We start from the raw sequence: 16889 nt of genomic DNA, 5'->3' as shown, positions 1-16889 counted from the left end.
AGGATGAAAGACGATACGTGTGGATGGAAAACCTCACTTATGCTTATTTGCCAGATGGAGCATCTGTCCTGGTGAAGAGATCACATACGATTATGGTGAAAATTAAAAGCAATAAACATCAACTGTAACCAAACCTCTACACTGTCAATTCTGGTTTACTAGATTATAGTAAAGTAAAAGTATTAAACGTCAGTTGTTACCCAAGTTAATGTTAGTGACTTTTTATGTATTACATTACATGCATGTATATTCCAGGATGTCAGGTTGTGTGTATGTTTACACCTGTGTTACGAGGACCCAGTTCTATGAGGACCATCATAAGAACATGGTCTTGGTGTCACATTGTGTGTATGTTTACACCTGTGTTACGAGGACCCAGTTCTATGAGGACCATCATAAGAACATGGTCTTGATGTCTTATTGTGTGTATGTTTACACCTGTGTTACGAGGACCCAGTTCTATGAAGACCATCATAAGAACATGGTCTTGATGTCACATTGTGTGTATGTTTACACCTGTGTTACGAGGGACCCAGTTCTATGAGGACCATCATAAGAACATGGTCTTGATGTCACATTGTGTGTATGTTTACACCTGTGTTACGAGGACCCTGTTTTATGAGGACCATCATAAGAACATGGTCTTGATGTCTTATTGTGTGTATGTTTACACCTGTGTTACGAGGACCCAGTTCTATGAGGACCATCATAAGAACATGGTCTTGGTGTCACATTGTGTGTGTGTTTACACCTGTGTTACGAGGACCCAGTTCTATGAGGACCATCATAAGAACATGGTCTTGGTGTCACATTGTGTGTGTGTTTACACCTTTTGTTACGAGGACCCAGTTCTATGAGGACCATCATAGGAACAGGGTCTTGATGTCACATTGTGTGTATATTTACACCTGTGTTACGAGGACCCTGTTTTATGAGGACCATCATAGGAACAGGGTCTTGATGTCACATTGTGTGTATGTTTACACCTGTGTTACGAGGACCCAGTTCTATGAAGACCATCATAAGAACAGGGTCTTGATGTCACATTGTGTGTATGTTTACACCTGTGTTACGAGGACCCAGTTCTATGAGGACCATCATAGGAACATGTTCCTGATGTCTGATTGAAGAATTTCAGTGTGTCGTTTGTTTGACAAAAGCCTGGTATTTCAAGACCCTAGTTAACACCATGACATTGGGCTGCGTGGATGTGAAATATTAGGCTTAATATGGATCATTCACATCTCATTGTGGCCATATATGATATTGAAAACTTATAATTGTTATCTTTAGATAAAGTATATTGTAATAGAAGTTGGTAAACTCGGTCCCCTTGTTTGAAATGGACTTTCAGGCAGTATACTACTGTATTCTGCAGTTTTATCATATTTGTGTTATATTATTTTATTTTATTTTTGTCATTTTTTATTTAAATAACATTCTCCAAGATTCCATATTATTTATTTTATTTATTCACAATTTATTTTCAGATGATAACTGAGAAGAATCAGTGTGTAAAGCACCTAAAGAAACTCTGAACAAGGCTCAGCAAGCTATAAAAGGTATCCAAGAAGTCTTTTTAGTAATTGTGTTTAGTCCTTAAGACCAGAGACTTCCTCTCCATCTGACCTGTGATGGGACCCAAAAACAAAATACACATCAGCAGAAACAGATCCTCTCCATCTGACCTGTGATGGGACCGCAAAATAATCTTCACATTAGCAGAACCAGAAGACACATCTGGAGGAACAGATGAGAGCGGCACTTCTACTTCCTACCACTCTGAAAACACTGCAGTGAAAGTTATGCAGCAGATGCTTTTTCCGTTTTGAAGACCTTTTTATAGAGTTGCACAAATTAATACTGAATGCCATTTCAAAACAAATCCATACAGTATCAGAATAAACCAGGTATCTTGAATACTAATTCAGCAAAACAGAACTGCCAGCATAAACACCCAATACATGTTTTATTCAATATTTACACATGTACTGAAACTGATTTATGTTCTTATATGTGTCCCTGCAGCACAGAAGCAGTCATCAGTAGCACAGGGATATTTGTAGCAATAGACAACAATACATTGTATGGATCACAATTATACGTTTCTCTTTTATGACAAAAATCATTAGGATATTAAGTAAAGATCATGTTACATGAAGATATTTTGTACACTTCCTACCGTAAATATATCAAAACTTAATTTTTGATTAGTAATATGCATTGCTAAGAATTCATTTGAACAACTTTAAAGATGATTTTCTCAATATTTAGATTTTTTTTCTCCCTCAGATTCCAGATTTTCAAATAGTTGTATCTCAGACAAATATTGTTCTATCATAACAAACCATACATCAATAGAAAGATGATTAATTCAGCTTTCAGATGGTGTATTAATCTCAATTTGACAAAAATAATCCTTATGACTGGTTTCGTGGCCAGGGTCACACATATCAGTACACAAGCAGAAGACCATCAACACTGGATTTTGCTCATACTGTAATGCACTTAAAGAAAGGCAATAAAAATATTATTGTGGCAATACAAAAAAAAATCTATATATTGAATGTGTTAAATAATGTTCTTAGTCTTTCCTTCCTGTGATGCAGCGGTTCAGAGAGAAAATACAGCAGATTATTTAAATGCCAGATGCTGTTCAGTGTGTGACCAAAATATCAATAATAGCCAGGAAAAAAAGAAGATATAATTAAATAAATCTGGGACTCTTACTTTGAAATGTCTACGCTTTACTACTTTAGCTGAGAGACACGAAACATGCATCTTGCAACCATCTAGAAGATATTATAATATAAACATCACAGTTTATCATCATAAGCAATTTTTAGAAATAAATGTGTAACATTCACTGATTGCAAACGGCTCTGAAACCGCAACAGCGCCACGTTTAGGTTTTTAATCTTTCAGCCTTCACTAAATTACAACCTTTTAAAGTTTAATAAACCACATATCTATTCTGTATTGTGTCTACTCTGTTTTTCCGTCTCCAAATGTAACACCGCTTAAGACTATTTAAGGAAGTGGTCTCAAACTCATTTCCTGGAGGGCCACAGCTCTGCGGAGTTTAGCTCCAAATCACACCTGCTTGGAAGCGAAGAGCTTGATTCGCTGGATCAGGTGTGTTTGCTTAGGGTTGGAGCAAAACTGTGCTGAGCTGTGGCCCTCCAGGAATTGAGTTTGAGTCCAGTGATTTAAGGCCTTTTTTATAATGGCAGTGTTTCGACTCATTCGAGGCGTGTCATGAATCAAAACCGCATCCGAATGCTAACTGATCTCCACAGAACCCAGGGGCAGCTCACAGAGTGACTGATAAACCAGCAGAGATCCAGAGATGACTGGACGGAGCTCCACGAGGTACGGGGGACGTACCTGAAGACGTGGGGTCCTCTGAGAAATCGTGGAGGTCTTCAGGAGGGTCTCCGTAGAACGAGTTGAACTTGTGACTTGAGACGGCAGCGAGGACGGCACCCTGTGAATCACACACACAAACTCATCTCTTTTTCTTTTATTACAGTGTCAGATTTAAACAGGGCATTTTGATGAAATCATCCTGATAAACCGCAGACGTCTGACATTTGAACTCCAGAGATCTCACGAACATATTAGCTCATCAACACATTACACAGGCTCATCAAAGCTCCACACGCCTCCTTACATCTCCAACTGTCACGCACCTGACTACACCGCTGATGAACGAGAAGAACACATCCCCTGCTTTCATGTGGCCAACAACACTCTGTCAGTGAGAACTTTACTCTCACTAACCTAAAACTGCTGGTTAACCCTGTTTAACTTCCAAACCTTCTGATCAATGAATACCCACCACTCACTTCTGATCACTGGATACCGATTTTTAAATCAGTTTAGAGATTAAATATTACAAAAAATTCAATTTTTTATATAAAGTGAACAAGTGTAAATGTGAAAACGTGCTTTCTGGTCTATTTAGTTGAAATGGATCTGAAAAACAGCTCAATTTGAGTGTTATTACTGGATTTCACTGTCAATGTTGTAAAACATTCCAGTGTTAATCAAAAAAAAAAAAAAACACAAGACGATAACTACATAACAAGTGTAACTTCACATGAACACAGTTGTTTAAATGAATGGGAGAATATCAGATGTGTATCAGTTTATTAGATCTGTGTATTCAGTCTTAAAGTGACAGCAGCCTTATAAACCTGCTGCCGTTCATATCAATCAAACAACAAAACAGAAAGAGAAAATCCCTCATTGCTCTTCATTAAATCACTTTACTAGCTTTAATAAGGATTTATCTTTAATTTATATAAATAAATATGTCTGCTTGAAAGATTTAAGGATGTTGTATGTATGTAAGTTCTTATAAAGAATGCATATATAACCACCATCTTTCACTGAAAATAAGACCCTGTTTTTTGCTCTATAAGTGGTTTGAATTTATTTTAAGATAAAGTCATGTTATGTGTCACAGCGGTTTAATCTGTGTCTGTGTTGCACATTCAAACCTTAATATCATTCATATCAGATTAATATATGTTTTCTCCAAGAGTACATGATGAGTTTGGACATTCTAGATAAATGCTTTATGTTTTATAATTTAACTAAACTAAACTAAACTAAACTAAATCTATTTGATTTTTTGTTTACTACAATATAAACATACTTAAAACCAAATAAATCATAAATCAACTTATGCATCATCTGAGTTCTGAATAAATAATCTCTCCATTGATGTGTGGTTTGTTAGGAGGACAATATTTGTCTGAGATACAACTATTTGAAAATCTGGAATCTGAGGATGCAAAAAAATCTAAATATTGAGAAAATCATCTTTAAAAGTTGTTCAAATGAATTCTTAGCAATGCATATTATTAATCAAAAATGAAATATATATACATTAACAAAATTAAAAAAAATAAACATCTAAAATGAACATTACCTAAAATCAAAATCCTAATTATCATAAAAAAAAAAAAAGAAAAATATAAACCCAAACAATGACAATTTAGCTACAAATTAGTGCTGGCAAACAATTAATCACATCCAAAAAAAGTTTTTGTTTACATAATATATGAGTGTGTACTGTGTATATTTATTATGTATATATAAATACAAACACATGCATATATATATATTCAAGAAAAATATCCTGTTTTTATATTTTTATATAAAAAAAAAAAAAATAAACAAAACAATATACATTTAAATAATATCCAAATAAACACTATAAATAATTTAAATAAAATACAAAAAACAAACAAACACACAAAACATACATATAATATGTAAACAAAAACTTTTATTTTGGATGCAATTAATCGTTTGACAGCACTACTACAGATACACCTGTGCTACTTCTGACTGCTTCTGTGCTGCAGGGACACTTTTAGTCTCTAGTTTAAAACTACACCAAAACTAACTCAAATGATGCTGCGTTTTTCCCCTTTTTTAATGAGAGCTAGGTTTAGTCATATCAAAATTAAAACTAAATAAGATGTTTAAGATTAATTTTTACCAAAAAACTCAAAACAAGATTTGGATTTATTTGATTAAAAACGTTCTCAAAAGTACCAACGAAAGAATCAAGTTTCTCACAGGAGTTTATTACAGTCTAGCAAGACATGTGGCAGTGGGTTTCGACAAGATGGACACTTCTGCTCATTTTCTATGCGGTTAAAACGTTGGGCACGTGCGGTTTGTGGTGTTGGGTGACATGAGGAATTACTGCAGGATTACTGTAAATACCTTCAGTTTCCTCCGAGCGTTGAACTTCCTCAGCTGCTCCACCGTCTCGGGCAGGTGGATCTTGTACGAGTAGCGATCTCTCTCCTGCACGATACGCACAAACATGAGACAAACTCAACCCGATACCAGGCTTGAATGTCACCAACAGGAAGTGACTTATACAGGAGTAGAAATGAAATTAGGTTAATTCTGAAGTCAATAGCAGCAGTGTTCCTGTGGCTCAGTGGGAGAGCTTTGCGTTAGCAGCACAAAGGTTGTGGGTTTGATTCCCAGGGAACACATGTTAGGTAAAAAATGTTAGCTTTGTTAGGTTAAAAGTCGTTTTGGATAAGAGCGTCTGCTGAATGCATAAATGTAAATGTAGGAGCGTGCATGACCTTGAGCCAGGGGTGGTTGAGCGCCTCGTAGACGGTGATCCTCTCGGCTGGGTCCAGCATCAGCATGCGTCGCACCAGGTCTTTAGCGCTCTCAGAGATCTGACTCCACTGCCGCGGGTTCATCTGACAAACAAACACAACGCTGAACTACACAAACGACTTCATCCAGCTAATGATACAGAGCTCTGTTCTGACGACTAGAGCGCTTACTGCAAAAATGATCTGTATTTCAGTCTCGTTTTCACTATTAAAACAAGATTCATTTACTTGAGATGCACGATGACAGAAGAGAAGTACTCTTTAAGTGAAAATGAAGTCAGCATTAAATGAGGAGAAATATCTGACAGTGAGGTCAGAGAATAATTTTGTTATTTAAAATTTTTTAAATAATTATTTATAAAAAATCTTTTTTATTCTGATCCCACTGGCAGATATTTGTCATTGTTTTAAACAAACTCATAATCTCTCAAGACTTCTCATCTTCTGTCATTCTGCATTAAGTAAATCTATCATGATTTAAGAATTTTTAGAAAACACACTAGAGAAAAAAAAGTCTTATTTCATTATTGAAAATTATTATTTTATATGTAAAGCACTTTGAATTACTGTTGTGTATGAAATGTGCTATATAAATAAACTTTGCCTTGCTTAGTATTTTTGTCTTGTTTTCTCATACAAATATCTAAACATTCGGTTACACTTAATCATACATGTGAGTGATATTAATGAACTACATGAACTTACTATATGGCAAGGGTTAGGATTAGGGTTTGGCTTGCATGTAATTATGCATCATTTATTGTTATTATTATAGTAAGTACATGTAACAAAGACACATTAAAAAAATGTTACCAAACATTCTTGAATCAAGATGCATTTACTGTAGAAGCAAAATGATTAAGATATTAAGGGTCACCACGGTGAGACTGTGTCTTAGGAATCAGTTTGACTAACTAGCAGTTAACCAAGTGGTTATCAATCTACATGTTCAATGTAACTGGCTTTAAAATGTTATAACAATAGTCAGAGCAGTTTATGCAACTGGCCATAATTTTCTGCTTAAATTAAGAAAAAAGGTTAAGAAAAATAATCTTAATTCAAAGAGAAAACAAGTTTATTTTTCTTGCTTCATTGGCAGATCCTAATTAAGAACTCATTTCATTTTGTTGCAGTTTTCAGAAAACAAGAATTAATCTCTTAATATCTCTGTAATCTTGCTTCTCAAGTAAATGTATCTTATGTATAGCACTGTCTATTCTCTCAATCCTAGATGTTCTCGGGTTTTCACAAAGCACTCTATCCCTTCTCCATTGATATATGTAATGCTGTGTTTGGTCAAAAGTTATCTTAGAATTATTGTTATGAATCATGGGCAGCACATCTATGATTTGTAACGGTTTCTCAAACACAGGAGGAAGGTTCTGTCATTAAAAACGCTCCACATGACGTGTCTTCAGTGCTCTGGAGGTCTGAACGAGTGACGTGCTTCTGTCAATCACACAGTACCTTGTACTTTCCTTTCACGATGGCTTCAAACAGACGCTCCTTGGTGCCGTAAAAAGGCAAACAGCCGCTCAACAGGATGAAGAGAATGACCCCGCAACCCCAAACATCCACCGGCTTCCCGTACGGCTCTCGCTTGACCACTTCAGGAGCCATGAAGTGAGGGGTCCCTACCCGACCTACAAACACACACAGAGAGACAAAGAGACCCGAGGCTTCAGAAACAAATCAGAACAAAGGGCTGTACTTCCTGTAAACATGATCTGCTGTGGTGCGAATACACACTTACCTCCAGCCACCAGCCCTGACTCGCCCAGCTGAATGGCCACGCCGAAGCCGCCCAGTTTAACAGGAGCCGAGTTCTCCTTAGAGGCCAGCAGGACACAGTGAGGCTGAACACACACACACACACACACACACGAAACCACTGAATGTGTGTCCTACATAAAGCCACATGTGTTCTCATGTCACCCTCACAACATGAGATGGGTGTGTGAGAATGAGATGAGAAGAGGACACACAGGAATCATGCAAACACAAACCACAAACAAACGAGATAACGTACAGCACTGCTAAACTAGCGTGGTAATAAATAAAGAAGACTGCTAGTGTCTCGGCATGTACGTTACACAGCAAACGAATTTCAAGGTTTGAGTTTTTTGCTCTTTGGTGGATTCTACAGCCCACTCGTGTGGAGCTGAGCCAGCTGTCAGCGGATTGAACACACACACACACACACCGACATCTCTGTGTGCTGAAGAGTCAAACACAGAGAGAGAGAGAGAGAGAGAGAGCGCAGATGCAGCGACTGCAGAACAGACGCTTCTGAGCGTTTAGAAGGGAAGCAGAAACACATCAGATGCTCGGGGAGGAATGAAAGAGGATCTGACAGAAAGACCAAAACCTTTGTGTTCCGTCTAAATGGATAAATGTGCAGCTGCACCGCTTTGTGAAACTGAAGGATTTAACATGAAAAACTGTGAGTAGAATTTATGCATCTGTGTGTGTCTGAGATCAAAGTGCGCGTGCAAGTCATTCTAAAGACGATGATAGAATTATCTGAAAACAGAAATGTGTGTGCATGAATACACTTCATACTAGTGTCAGAAAAAATATGCAGGTCACTGCGCTACAATGGGCAGAGGATCACATTTAAAGAAACAGGTTTAAATAACTTTATAAACTTAAATAAACTTAAATAAATAATTGTATACATATGCTAAATGTATAAAAAACAAAAACAAATTTTAGCATGCATTGATGAAGGTCCTCATAACCATACATGTGAAATGTCATGAAATAATTTCTGAAATGTCAGCAGAATTTTTTAGACATGCAGAATTATGATTAAATAAAAAAAAATGTTGTTACTATTTACAGCCCAAAAATCGAATAATTATTCAAATGAAATCTGCATTACAAATACATTTGTTCATTTAGCAAACAGCTTCATTCAGCACATCATACTAATAACAATAACATAAGCAGAAGTGTTTTATGAGAAAAGCACAAGTTAGCTCACGAACACCAAAAATGGCCCAACACTAGAGCAGAAGTTCACAGAAAAAGTGCTGGTTAGTGAATCAAGTGTTTTTTGGTAATGATGTAAAACACTGCACACAGAGTGATGACCCTCATTCTCCAGCTGTGTATCTGATGAGGTTACATTCAACTTGATTTCCACTGTGCAAAATATACTTGCAAAATACAAGTACATACTATATGCATTGTGCAGAGTACACAGCATCTGTATGAAATATCATTATGGCTGAGGTTATGGAGGTTATGAGATGAGAACGCTCCCACAGACTCAAAACACACATTCAGCAAAGATGCAAGAGCCAGTACTTCTGTTTTATGAGTCTCCTGTTCAACACACGCTCATCCAGGGCTGCAAAGCAATTCCAGCTTTCCTTAAATAATTTAACAAAGCTAAAATGATCCGGAAAGAAGGAATGGAAAATTGAATCGAGACGAGGCTCCTGGCTGTGTGTTTGTGGGCCGTTCGCCTGACCGTGATTTACAGAGCGTTCTCTCATTTCATTTTCATTGGGCTGAGAATGAATTTTCCTGTTGTTCAGTACAGTAAATTAAAGCCTGGAATACACTACACAATTTCTGCCCCGATCTTTCTGTCTGGAGAAGTTAACGAAAGTCAAAGCCAGTCTGCAGATTTGATAGATTCCACAGAGAATCATGTAGTAGTGTATGACGGCCAGTTTTCCTGTCACTGTTTACAAAGTTGGAAAGTTTATGATGATTAGTGTTTTAAAAATATGTTCAGATTTTAGAAGTCGTGTAATGTATTCCAGGCTTAAAGGATAAATTCACTTCCGGAATAAAAATCCCCGTGTCATCCAAGATGTTCGTGTCTGTCTTTCTTCAGTCACAAAGAAATTTAGATTCTTTAAGTGACCTTATCCTTTAGACCATGTCTGACTCGCTGTTTCTCTCCCCAGAATAAACTGTCAGGAAATGTTTATTCTGGAAGTGACCTTATCCTTTAGACCATGTCTGACTCGCTGTTTCTCTCCCCAGAGCTGAAGACTCGGTGAACTTTACCCCGATCGCTAACAAAGAGATAAAAACACAAACATCCTGCCAAACACAATGAGCACCGTCACGATGACTGACCGCTTCACCAACCACACCTTCAGCAACCGCTCGTGTCCTCTGGAGGAGGAGAACCTGCGGCTCCCGCTGGCCGTGCTCTACTCGCTCATCTTTCTGTTCGGTCTGGCAGGAAACCTGCTGGCTCTGTGGGTCTTCCTCTTCCTGCACTCGCGCAGAAACTCCGTGCGCGTCTTCCTGATCAACGTGGCGCTGGCGGACCTGGTGCTGCTGGCGTGTCTTCCCTTCCGTGTGCTGTACCACGCTCAGGGGAACGTGTGGTCTCTGGGGCCACGCATGTGTAAGGCGGTGGGCAACCTGTTCTACATGAACATGTACGTCAGCATCACCCTGATGGGTCTGATCAGTCTGGACCGCTACCTGAAGATCACCGGCCTGCGGGGCTCTCAGAAGGGCTGCGGGCTGCGCTGGCTCAGGGGCAGTCGCTGGAGTCTGGTGACCTGTGTCCTGCTGTGGAGCGGCTCTCTGGTGATGGTGGTGCCGATGATCGCGCTGGCCGAGGGAAACGAGGAGCCGGGGAAGTGTTTCCAGTACAAGCAGAGAAAGCAAGCCAGAGGCAAAGCCTACTTCAATCTGTTCTTGGTGGCGGTGTTCTGGCTGGTGTTTGTGGTGCTGCTGGTTTCATACGGACGGATCGCACGCAGATTGCAGCGAGCCTCACGTGACAAACCGGACCTGCCCAACGCCACACGCTACGCCCGCACCGCTACTAAATCCTTCGTGGTGCTGCTCCTCTTCACCATCTGCTTCGTGCCGTATCACGCCTTCAGGGGCTTCTACGTTGCGTCGCAGCTCCGAGACGTCAGCTGTGAGACGCAGCGGCTCATGGATCTCACCAACGAGGTCATGCTTCTGTTCTCGGCCCTCAACAGCTGCCTGGACCCCGTCATGTACTTCATGCTTTCGGGTTCGGTGCGCAAAGCCACCATTCGGGCCTTGTCCCAATTCCTGAGCTGGCAGCATGAACCCGCAGTGACCAACAGCTCCACCACAGAGTTGCGGAGGACGTCTGTGTCCCACACCTCCACCGCCGCGGTGCTGCCCACGTCCAGAGGCAGCCTGGGACTCATTACAGCGAGCCCCTGCTCTAAACCCGACGACCGAGAGTCCTGTACGCCGATCACACCGCTGTCGAACTGATCGTGAGATCACCTGTGACCCACATCAGGGTTCCTATACATTTTCAATCGCAAAATTCCACACTCTTCCGAATCCAGACTCAAATTTCCAAACCTCTCAGTAGATTTTCAGACCATATTTAATGAAAATGAATCAAAGAGCATTATTTTCAGCTTTATATTTGGTATATAGTACAGTTTCTATTTTTTCTCAGGGGTTTATTTAGTGACAACATACTGAGCCCATAAAAAAAACACACTTTTGCATTAAAAAAAAAGACTGGTACTGTAAAAAAAAAAAAAAAAGTGCTCAAAATTTGGCTTTCTTTACGACAGTACATCATATTTCAAGGCCTTAAGTCTGCATTAATGCATACAATGTGGTGGCCAAAAAACAAAACACCGTGAAACGGGCTCAAGTCACAATAAGTGTCTCAGTGTGCATTGTACTATATGCTAAGTTTAATGATTTCTCGTGCACGCACAAAAGTCTGTATATTTTTTTATATTTGCGAAGATCTTTTTAGAAGCTCTGTGATATGGTGCTAAGAATATAGTGAGAAGAAACCCAAAACGCTTACCTGCATTTTTGCATAATGAAAAAGTGCACCTTGAATTCATTCAAGAATCACTAAACAGCTGCCATGAAAACACACTTCTCGTACGATAAATTTAATTTCATTAAACTCTTAAACTTCTTTTATAGAAAACTAAATAGGGTCAAAAGTCTGGAAATGCAAATATTTTTCCATAACCTGCTTTCTTTATTCCATACTTTCCAGACCTGGAAATGACTCGAATCAAACTCCATACTTTTCCAAACTATGCAGGAACCCTGCCACATTCTGGCCTGTGAACGTGCCACGACTGCTGCACAGTGACTAGCTTGAGAAGTCTGCAGGAGAAAGTTCTTGAGACACTGCTTCTGCGAGCCTGTGAGGGGTATACGGCTGGACGCCACAGCCGCAGGAGATCACCACACATCTGCTTTGAGATTTTCAATCTATCAGAGACAACTCTCACTGAATTCTCTCACGCTTTCAGGCAGCAAACAGCAGACGACACTGACTTACACATGAAGGACGCCTCCTGCTGGAGGAAGAGAGTTACTGCGCCTCATGCTACAGTGCACTGTTAACTTTGTTAAAACAGAGCTGTGCAAAAGGAACTGGTCTGATTCATCCTGTAAACCACTGGCCAGTGTTAGCCTGATCTCACACAGCATGTTTATCTTTAAAGACTGTGATCTCATGAACGTCAGACACAGCATCAGCGTCAATCTGACGATAATCCCACTTTAATCACAGACGGTGCAGATAATGTCAGCGGTTCTAACACTTTCTGACCAGCGAATCTCAGTCGTTAGTGACCACTGGACACAAGATGGTGACATGACTGACTTTTCTACTGTGTTTACTTCATGTAGCTCAGACTGTGGAATAACTGCAGTCAAAGATCTGAAGTGTCTGCCAAATGCATACATGTCCTTTTTAAGAGTATACTAAACAGGGGAATAAAAAAGCCTTATCTGCAGTGTTTACAGTGAGTTTCTCACTTAAAGGCACAATATGTAAGTTTTCGCTGTTAGAGGTCGCATTTTCAAAATAATAAGAAAGACGAAGCTTGATGATGATGTGATGAAGGAGGATGTTCACAGATGAGGTAATGAATTAATTTATTACCTGTACCTTCCACAGTGATTCAAACAGTGAGTAAATAATACAGAGAAAGCGAGCAAAGAACATTTCCACTGTCAAAGAACATCACGACTGACTTCAGTCTAACACGAGTTTAAGCACTCTCTTTCTAATCAGTAACGCTGTCTATTCACGGTTTGATGAATACATCATATGGACATCTGCACTTTGTCATTAACAAAAATCTTACGTACTGTGCCTTTAACACTCTTATTGATAACTGCTGTGGCCCATGGCTCAAAAAATGCAAAAAAAAAAAAAAGGACAATCGAGCTTTATTAACAAACCAGAAAATAAAACAAATGTGTGGTAATGTAGTCATCAGTAAGAGCAGTAATGTAAAGTAAAGTGCATGCATGGAGTGAAGCGTGCTGTAGCAGGAAAGAAAAGTACAACCACAAAGTACAAAAACACAAATGCAGCCCAAAGAGTGGAAAACAGTTCCTTTGAAGCTGGTGTGTGCAATGAAACCATCTACGAGAGAATCATCCATCTACCCAACAAAGACCCCGAGACGTCACACGACCTTTAAGTGTTCTAGAGAGCGACAGTCACATCCTGAGGGCGAGGTAAGGATCTGTGCACAGAATACTCTCTAAAGATGGTGAAGATGTTAAGGTTAGTGATGAATAATCAATCAGTCTTACCTTGACGTCTCTGTGTATGACGTTGTTATCGTGGCAGTAGCGCAGGGCTTCAAGTATCTGCCGCATGTAGTGACTGAGAACACAAACAACACACAGATTGACCGGTGGAAGCAGACTGACCGTTTGTGAGGTGAACAGGAGGTGATTCTCACCTGGCCACCGCCTCGCTGTAGACGAAGCCAGCATCAGCCCTCTTCACGATCTCGAAGCACAGATCAGCTCCATCCATACTGCACACACACACACACACCACTGTTACACACACTCTATATACACACACACTTCTGGTCAAAAGTTAAGGATCAGAACGATTTTACAGGAGTTTCTTCTGCTCTTCAAGGCTGCATTTATTTGATCAAAAATACAGGAAAAAAACGTAATATTGTTAAATATTATTATGATGTAAAATAACATTTTTCTATTTTAATATACATACAATCATTCCCAACAAATATTTTTAACCAACCATACATACTTTTCATTAATCATATGATCTTCAGAAATCATTCTAATATGATGATTTATTATCAGTGCTGCCCAATATTTTTTTGGAACCTGTGATACTTTTTTTTCAGGATTCTTTGATGAATAAAAAGTTCAAAAGAACAGCATTTATTTAAAATAAAAATCTTTTCTGACAATATACACTACAGTTCAAAAGTTTGGGGTAATTTTTTTTTTTTTTAAGAATTTAAAACTTTTATTCAGCAGGGATGTGTTAAATTGTTAAGAAATGAAAGTGCAGATTTATATTGTTATATTATTTTTTTTACTTTTTAATTAATCAAAGAATCTTGAAAAAAGTATCAGCTTCCAAAAAAAATATTTTTCAGCACAACATTGATAATTCTAACATAAATCAGCATATTAGAATGATTTCTGAAGGGTCATGTGACACTTTATACTGGAGTAATGATGCTGATGGAAATTCAGCTTTGCATCACAGAAATAAATTAGATTTAAAAAGGATATTAAAATAAAAACCATTATTTTATAATGTAATAACATTTTCCAAGATTACTGTTTTTTTCTGATCAAATAAATGCAGCCTTGATGAGCAGAAGAGACTTCTTTAAAAAACATTACAAGTCTTACCCAAACCAAACAACAGAACAACATAAAAAAAAAAAAAAAAAAGAACATTATATATATATATATAATACAGTAAATGCATTTACACATGATAGTAATGAAGAAACGCCAAAATACTCATCCTAAAATAATCAAGATGAGGAAGAACATGTGGGTGTTTATTAAACACAAAGCAAAGTTGAGCTAGTGGTTTACATTTGCTGAGCAACGTCACAACTTATCTATTTAATATAGAATTAAATAGAATATACTGATATAGAATTGAACTGCTTCAAATTTAGAATTCAATGGCTTCTATTGTCTCATCAAACTAGAACATAGTCTGAATTGTGTTTTCTAATGTGAATTTGACTGTTTTGATTCCTGCTACCCTGATGATTTTCCATTAAATTTTAATTTCATTGAATAGCATCATTGTGATATTAAATATATGGCTCATGTTGTATTGTAAGACCTCACACACACTTACAACTCAAAGACCATGTAGAGCATGCCGTCAGAGCTGTAGGTCTCCAGCAGCTCCACGATGTGAGGATGTTTGAGCATGTGACAGATACTCGCCTCCCGCTTCAGATCTGAGGAGGAACAGACAGATTCATTGCCTTACTGAAGATGAAGATCAGACGTGTTAATGACACGCTACACACATCAGCCTGACTAGATAAACACTGATGCACAGAGGAACATGTGAGATCAGGAGCATGACGTCGCTGAGATCACACGAGCCGCCAGCAGAGGGAGCCATGGAGCGTCTCATTCACACACACACACACACACACACACCGCCTTCAGCAGAACTCATGAATGAGCGTGTGTGTGAGATGAGTCTGAACATCAGACGTGTCTTCAGTCTCCACAGAGGAGCTTCAGATCACAGTAAACATCATAAACCAGTCGTTCAGAACAACAGTGACTGTGAGTGTGATGATGCTTTTATTCAGTGAAGTTCAAGAGTAACTTACACTCAACATTACTAGTTATTTTGTCCAGTTTTTGTTCAACCAACAAAAATATTATCAGGCTGAATGGCTGTGCATCAGTTTGTCTGAATACAGAGAAACAATCCAGTATATACTTATATAAGTCGTCAGCCAATCAGATTGGAGGAACATTCATGTAGTCGCAGTGACTGAAGGCTTCACCTGCAGGAAGTGGCCGGTTGTTTGTATTTTTACAGATATTCTCAGTGGTGAAACACTCGTCCTCGTCTGATGTGTGTGTCTGTTTGCTCACAGATGGCTCACGGATGAAGCCAAAGCCTGGAGCTCCGGCAGCCCAGCGGGCAGCGACACAACACACAACCAAACCCTCTGAACACACACATCACCCACAGTCCTCTTGGCATGATTCAGGTATCCATGACCAGGCCGCATGGAGTCTGTAGAAACCCTAAGACGCTCCACAGATTCCCACCCAAACCAGACGGCCGTCAGTCACATCCTGCTGAACCCCGACCTATCAGCCTCGAGTTACAGCAGTACACCAATCAGAGTGAGATACAGTGTGTGTGTGTGTGTGTGTGTGTGTGTGTGTGTGTGTGTGTGAGTGAGTGAGTGAGTGTGTGAGTGAGTGAGTTAGTGTGTGTGTGTGTGTGTGTGTGTGTGTGTGTGTGAGAGAGTGAGAGAGTGTGAGTGAGTGAGAGAGAGTGTGTGTGTGTGAGTGTGTGAGTGAGTGTGTGTGTGTGTGTGTGTGAGTGAGTGTGTGTGTGTGTGTGCGTGTGTGCGAGTGTGTGTGTGTGTTCTTACCCTCTGTACTGAGTCCAGGGCTGGAGGTGAAACTGGCCACATCTACAATCTTCACAGCGAACTGCTGTCCAGTGTCTCTGTTGATGCATCTTCGCACCACACTGAATGGACCCCTGAAACACACACACACACACACACACACACACACACACAAAGACCGTCAGCAGCAGTTTAACCACCAAAGAGAATACCACCTTTACTTGAGTCACCCAAGTACTGTACATTTTAATGTTTTTGAAAGAAGTGTCTTTTGCTCACCAACGCTGCATTTATTTGATTAAAAATAATAATGTAAAACAGCTGTTTTCTATGTGAATCTCTGTTAAAGTGTAAT

At 39.2% G+C, this 16889-nt stretch overlaps 2 protein-coding genes and 1 long non-coding RNA gene across 3 annotated transcripts in view; 2 read left to right on the top strand and 1 right to left on the bottom strand.

Annotated features, from left to right (window-relative positions):
* The window catches only part of LOC122143597, a 904-nt gene extending 846 nt beyond the window's left edge, over nucleotides 1-58 (top strand). The window contains exon 3 of the long non-coding RNA XR_006159246.1: nucleotides 1-58. This exon is cut by the window's left edge and continues 70 nt beyond it. This is a non-coding gene — a long non-coding RNA (uncharacterized LOC122143597).
* The window catches only part of LOC109077459 (peripheral plasma membrane protein CASK-like), a 54327-nt gene that overhangs the window by 24325 nt on the left and 13113 nt on the right, over nucleotides 1-16889 (bottom strand). The window contains exons 2-10 of the mRNA XM_042754099.1: nucleotides 16556-16668; nucleotides 15280-15385; nucleotides 13871-13948; nucleotides 13719-13791; nucleotides 7915-8017; nucleotides 7629-7804; nucleotides 6123-6245; nucleotides 5746-5829; nucleotides 3318-3487 (exon numbers count right to left, since the gene is read on the bottom strand). Coding sequence (XP_042610033.1) covers nucleotides 3318-3487; nucleotides 5746-5829; nucleotides 6123-6245; nucleotides 7629-7804; nucleotides 7915-8017; nucleotides 13719-13791; nucleotides 13871-13948; nucleotides 15280-15385; nucleotides 16556-16668 — 1026 coding nt within the window. The remainder of the gene's footprint in view (nucleotides 1-3317; nucleotides 3488-5745; nucleotides 5830-6122; nucleotides 6246-7628; nucleotides 7805-7914; nucleotides 8018-13718; nucleotides 13792-13870; nucleotides 13949-15279; nucleotides 15386-16555; nucleotides 16669-16889) is intronic.
* Nucleotides 8384-12041, top strand: LOC109077465 (probable G-protein coupled receptor 34). Its single transcript, XM_019093024.2, has 2 exons — nucleotides 8384-8604; nucleotides 10164-12041. The coding sequence occupies exon 2, from the start codon at nucleotides 10236-10238 to the stop codon at nucleotides 11394-11396; it is 1161 nt and encodes a 386-aa protein (XP_018948569.2). The 5' UTR covers nucleotides 8384-8604; nucleotides 10164-10235; the 3' UTR covers nucleotides 11397-12041.

Source organism: Cyprinus carpio, unplaced genomic scaffold, assembly GCF_018340385.1.
Source record: "Cyprinus carpio isolate SPL01 unplaced genomic scaffold, ASM1834038v1 S000006459, whole genome shotgun sequence".
In the NCBI taxonomy this organism is placed as follows: domain Eukaryota; kingdom Metazoa; phylum Chordata; class Actinopteri; order Cypriniformes; family Cyprinidae; genus Cyprinus; species Cyprinus carpio.
Note: the sequence above shows the minus strand (reverse complement) of the source record. Positions and strands in the feature narration are given on the sequence as shown.

Bases quoted from the DNA above. Each gene is read 5' to 3' on its own strand.
- LOC109077465 (XM_019093024.2), top strand. From the start codon at position 10,236: ATGAGCACCGTCACGATGACTGACCGCTTCACCAACCACACCTTCAGC.